Here is a 4,955-nt window from a genome sequence, read left to right as displayed (position 1 = left end):
ACGGCCGAGGGCCGATAAGTGTCAGTTCGAGCGAGGTCGAACATAACCTAATTAGTTATGGCCGAAGGCCGATAGGTGTTAGTTCGAGTGAGGCCGAACATAACCTAATTATTTATGGTTGAGGGCCGATAGGTGTTAGTTCGAGTGAGGTCGAACATAACCTAATTAATTATGGACGAGGGCGGATAGGCGTCAGTTTGAGCGAGGTCGAACATAACCTAATTTTAGAAAGATAAGCCTATAAGTGCGAAGTTTGCCGACACTGTAAACGTTAAGCATTGTTGCCTTGGCCGTACACTTGGAGAAATAGAAATAAACTTCAAGCATTGTTGCTTTGGTCATATACTTGGAGAAATTTACAAATATTTAGGCATTGGCTGGCATTCCAGTCCCAGTCTTAGTCTGTCTAGTCCCTTCATCGGTTGTCCTGGAGAGTGCTTGAGAGGTCGGGCGATGACTAGTCGTCCCGTCTTTGCATACTTCGACTTGAAGTGTTCCCTTAGCCGCCTCGTTAATAACCTCCTTGAGAAAACCCAATTGGGACAAAACACAATTGAGGGGAAAAAGAGTACGATTTTGGGGACGTTTTACCTCTTAAAAGTTGAAGTAATTGAGGTGCGTAATATTCCAGTTGTTCGGTAGTAGCTTTCCTTCCATTGTTTCTAGTTGGAATGATCCTTTGTTTGCTTTTGCCGTGATTTTGAATGGGCCATCCCAATTTGTTCCTAGTTTTCCCTCTCGTGGGTCTCTGCTTGCTTGTTTTTTAGCTTTGAGTACGTAGTCCCCGACTTTGAGCGGCCTGACCTTTGCCTTCTTGTTATAATAACGTTCCGTTTGTTGTTTTGTGGCGATCATCCTTATGTAGGCCATGTCTCTTCGTTCTTCGTCTTCGTCAAGCTCCTGCCTTCTGATTTCGTTGTTCCTTGGTCCGCTCTCATGGGAGTACCTCAGGCTGGGCTCTCCGACTTCGACCGGTATTACTGCATCAGTCCCATAGACCAAAGAGTAGCGTCTCTCTCCTGTACTCGTCTTTGGCGTTGTACGATAGGCCCACAGTACTTCTGGTAATATTTTTGGCCACAGTCCCTTGGCGTCTTCAAGCTTTTTCTTCATGATATTCAGTATCGACTTGTTGGAGGACTCTGCTTGCCTGTTGCCCGCGGGGTGTATGGCATCGAGAGTATTCTTTTGATATGCCACTTCTCAAAAAACTCGGACACATTCTTTCCCGTGAACTGGGGGTCCGTTATCGCAACTGATCTCTTTGGAGAGGCCGAACTGGCATATGATGTTTTTCCATATAAAGGCGATCACTTCACGTTCACGTATTTGGGCGAATGCTCCTGATTCTACCCGCTTAGAGAAATAGTCAGTTAAAACCAAAAGGAATCGTATGTTACCTCTCCGTATCGGGAGGGGGCCCACGATATCCATTCCCCATTTGTTGAGTGGCCAAGGTGAGGTGACCGAGTGGATGTGTTTGCCCGCTTGGTGAATCATCGGAGCGTACTTTTGGCATTGCTCGCATTTTTTCACGAAGTCTGAAGCCTCCTTTTTCATGGTGGGCCACCGAGTAGATGTGTTCGCCTGTTTTTTATGGTTAATGTTGATACCCAATTTTGCCCTCCTATTTTTTCAAATAGTATATATACTTTCAAAATATCATTTTTCATCATTACCTAATTTACAAGGGTTATATAAGTATGTTCTATAATTTTCTATAATTTTTAAAGCTTTAAAAATTGATTTTTCTTGCATTTTTATTGTTTAAAATATTTATTACTCCTTCAAATTATTTTGTGATGACTTAATCATCCAAATTTATCATTTACACCCACATGTATGTTTTAAAATATTTTTACTTCATTTCACATAATTATATTTGTATTTTTGAGCTATTTACGTAATTTTGTAATAACAACCTATATTCTATACATGATCGTATTTATTATATTATTTATACTAAAATAGCATTTCTTATATTTTTATAATATTAAGCTATTATCTTTAAGTATTTTACTGCATAAATAATATTTTTTATTATCTACTAATCATTTTTATTATTTATTTTGGATGAATTTCGTGTATTTAATTTGTAGCCCAATTTTGAGCTACTTTTCGGACCAAACAAACCCAAATCACTGGCCCATAGATCCCAAATACATGGCCCAATCCTATTAGCCCAAAACCAAATGACCCTTTGAACCCAACCCGATTGCGACCCGTTAAACCAACCCGCCCCGCTTGATTTTTAATCTTGGTCGTTGATCTCTCAAAATCAACGGCCTGCAACTACCCTATCACTTTTAATTACCCAACCCCAAACCCTAATCCTCATTTTTCTAAGACCGCCGCCCTCGTTTCCCTCGTCTCTCCTCCTCCCTCCTTCAGGAACCCTAGCCGCTTTCACCAACCTTCTCCAAATCCGATTAATTCATGGATTCCTACCATGATTCACTTACCTTTTATGGATTATCTCGTTGTTCCTTACAAGACTATGGTATTACATAGTACTTTCTTCATTTTTGGCAAGTACCAATCTTCCAAATCAAGAGAAATCAGACTCGCTCCTCAAGATTCAAACGATTTTTCGTCTATATACATTCATGGCAAGATTATATGGGTCTGATTTACCAAGATTCTTCGGACAATCTGAGATTCTGTGCAGAACTAGGGTTTGCCTGATTTTTCTCCTAATTTGGTTCTAAATCAATTCTGCATGCTCTCCTTTCCTTATTTTGTGTTTGATTTATTATGTTCTCTTATTTGTTCGTTTAATTTTGCTACTATATAAACCCTTCCCCAATCCCCCTAAAACGGACCTCATTACTGCGATTACTCTCACTATTCTCCTTTTTCACTCACTCACTTACTCTGTTATACTCGAATATTTTCTAAAACTGTTGAATTCTTGGCCGGCTAAAAGCCAAGGCCATAATACCATTAAATGACCTCCGGTGCAAGCACTGCTCGGAGCTCTTCTCGAGGCTCTTGTGAACTCTGAAGCATCGGGAATTTGGGGTTCCATTGTCCTCTTTCAGTTGCTGCTACTGAATCACTACTGATATTCTAAGTTCCTCACTCTTTTGCTCGCTTAACTTTGCTACTGGTTAGTGTCCCTGACTCTTACAAATTTTAACGGTTTCCCTTTCTGTTTGTCTATGACATGTGTCTTCTATGTGCCAACACTGTTTGAACTTTTCGAGAAGCATGCCTAAAGCTTCTTTGTTATTTGAGAATTCCCATCACTATATTGTTGTATGCTTTCTGTAATTCTATTATCTCAATGATATTCTGCAGTTCCATGTTCTCTAGTATCGAACATGATAGGTTTTAACATGTGTAGTATACCTTCACTCTGTATAATTGATTCAAATGGTTTCTGGACTTCTTAGGTTATGTCTGATTGGTCATGCTCATGTTAGCCTTGATGTCGTGTCTTTGGCCTGTTATGAGTTCACATTCATGCCTTGGATTTCTGGGACTCTTGTAGAAACTGCCTGCCCATAGTCTGCTTTAATGAACCCCTTCCTACTAGATCCTTCATGTGTAATCTTTTGTTTTATGCAAACTGATCCTTGACTTTCCCATGTTATAGAATTGTCTTGATTTCTAGCCAAGCATGTTGGTTTGCGATTTGTAACTCTGATAATTGTGTTCCTTGACCAGTCAATCCCGCACTCTTAGCATTTGATTCTAGGATAAATACCAATGTGTAGTTTTTTTATCTCATGTGGGGTTGACTGACATGAATCCTAATGTCTGCTTGTCCTGTTAGCCTATAATTGACATGTGAGTTCTTTAGAATCTTTGTGATATAGTTAATGTCCATCATGTTAAGTTTCATGATCAACTAAGTGATATGTTTTCCAAATTGTGCCCACTAGCATGTTGTTATGCTGTTTGCCACCACATTCTCACAAGGTTCTCATGTTAAATCCTTCCTATAGAGATTGCACTCCACATGCTTCCTGTTCATGATTTTTGTTAAACCATCACCTAAAGGTCTTTAAGTTGTTTCCGGTTCATGGTTTACTTTGAAACTCTTTGAAATGGTTTACTATCCTATGATGGTCAATCTTATCACTATCAAACTCTATTTCTGGAACTATAAAATATAAGCTTGCCTCGTATGTGTCTCGTGTACTTTTCCATTTAGTATGATTCCATTTATATGTTTTGGCTAGATGGTTAATGTTTTTAAGAGCTAAGTGTTTAGGTTATTTTTTATGAGTATTGTGTCACTTACATAGCTCAATTTAGCACCCGTTTGGGTAAGTAAGTTATCCATTGGGCCTGAAAATGGGCCATGTGTGTTGTTGAACCTGGGGAACTGGATTCAGGTGCACTCTGATTGACTTGTGAGCATGTGGTTTGGGCCTGCTGTTTGTCCGGAGAGTAAGACTATTGAAGGCCCGGGATAACCCTGGTTTACTTTTATGTTGGGCATGTAATTGCAATTTAGTAGGCTTTTATTCATTCCAGCCCATGTTTTGTCATTTTCCAGTCAGTATTATTTCATTCTTGGGCATGTAATAATTTGTAAACAAACAATTGGGGTACTAGTGAAATTGGAGAAATGAGTATATTCTAATATTTGTATTGAAAGGGTAGAGAACCTGCCTATAGGGCTTATGTGTTATGTTTGGCTATTTTGTTCAGCATGACTTGTTTGTTATTTTGTTTGGTATGTGATTCACTCATAGAAATCATGCCTATAGAGAATCACACACTTCACTTAACTTGTCTAATACTTATACACCACTCAAAGCATGTTGGTTTAAGCATTTCCTGTACTTGTTTCTCATTGCGCACATTTAGACAACATGTCTATAGGAAGTATAAGTATGCTTTGATGATCTAGATACTATAACTATAGGACTTTAAATAATCAATTTGTTAATTTCTTCCATTACTTCAAGCGTACTGCCCATCTAGAAATTATGACTATAGGA

At 38.9% G+C, this 4,955-nt stretch overlaps 1 protein-coding gene across 1 annotated transcript; it reads right to left on the bottom strand.

Annotated features, from left to right (window-relative positions):
- Positions 1-594: 594 nt before the first annotated feature.
- LOC138905596 (uncharacterized) lies at positions 595-1,113 on the bottom strand. Its single transcript, XM_070194116.1, has one exon. The coding sequence runs from the start codon at positions 1,111-1,113 to the stop codon at positions 595-597; it is 519 nt and encodes a 172-aa protein (XP_070050217.1).
- Positions 1,114-4,955: the final 3,842 nt, after the last annotated feature.

Source organism: Nicotiana tomentosiformis, chromosome 2, assembly GCF_000390325.3.
Source record: "Nicotiana tomentosiformis chromosome 2, ASM39032v3, whole genome shotgun sequence".
NCBI lineage: Eukaryota > Viridiplantae > Streptophyta > Magnoliopsida > Solanales > Solanaceae > Nicotiana > Nicotiana tomentosiformis.
The sequence above is the reverse complement of the archived record's forward strand: the minus strand, read 5'-3'. Positions and strand labels throughout refer to the sequence as shown.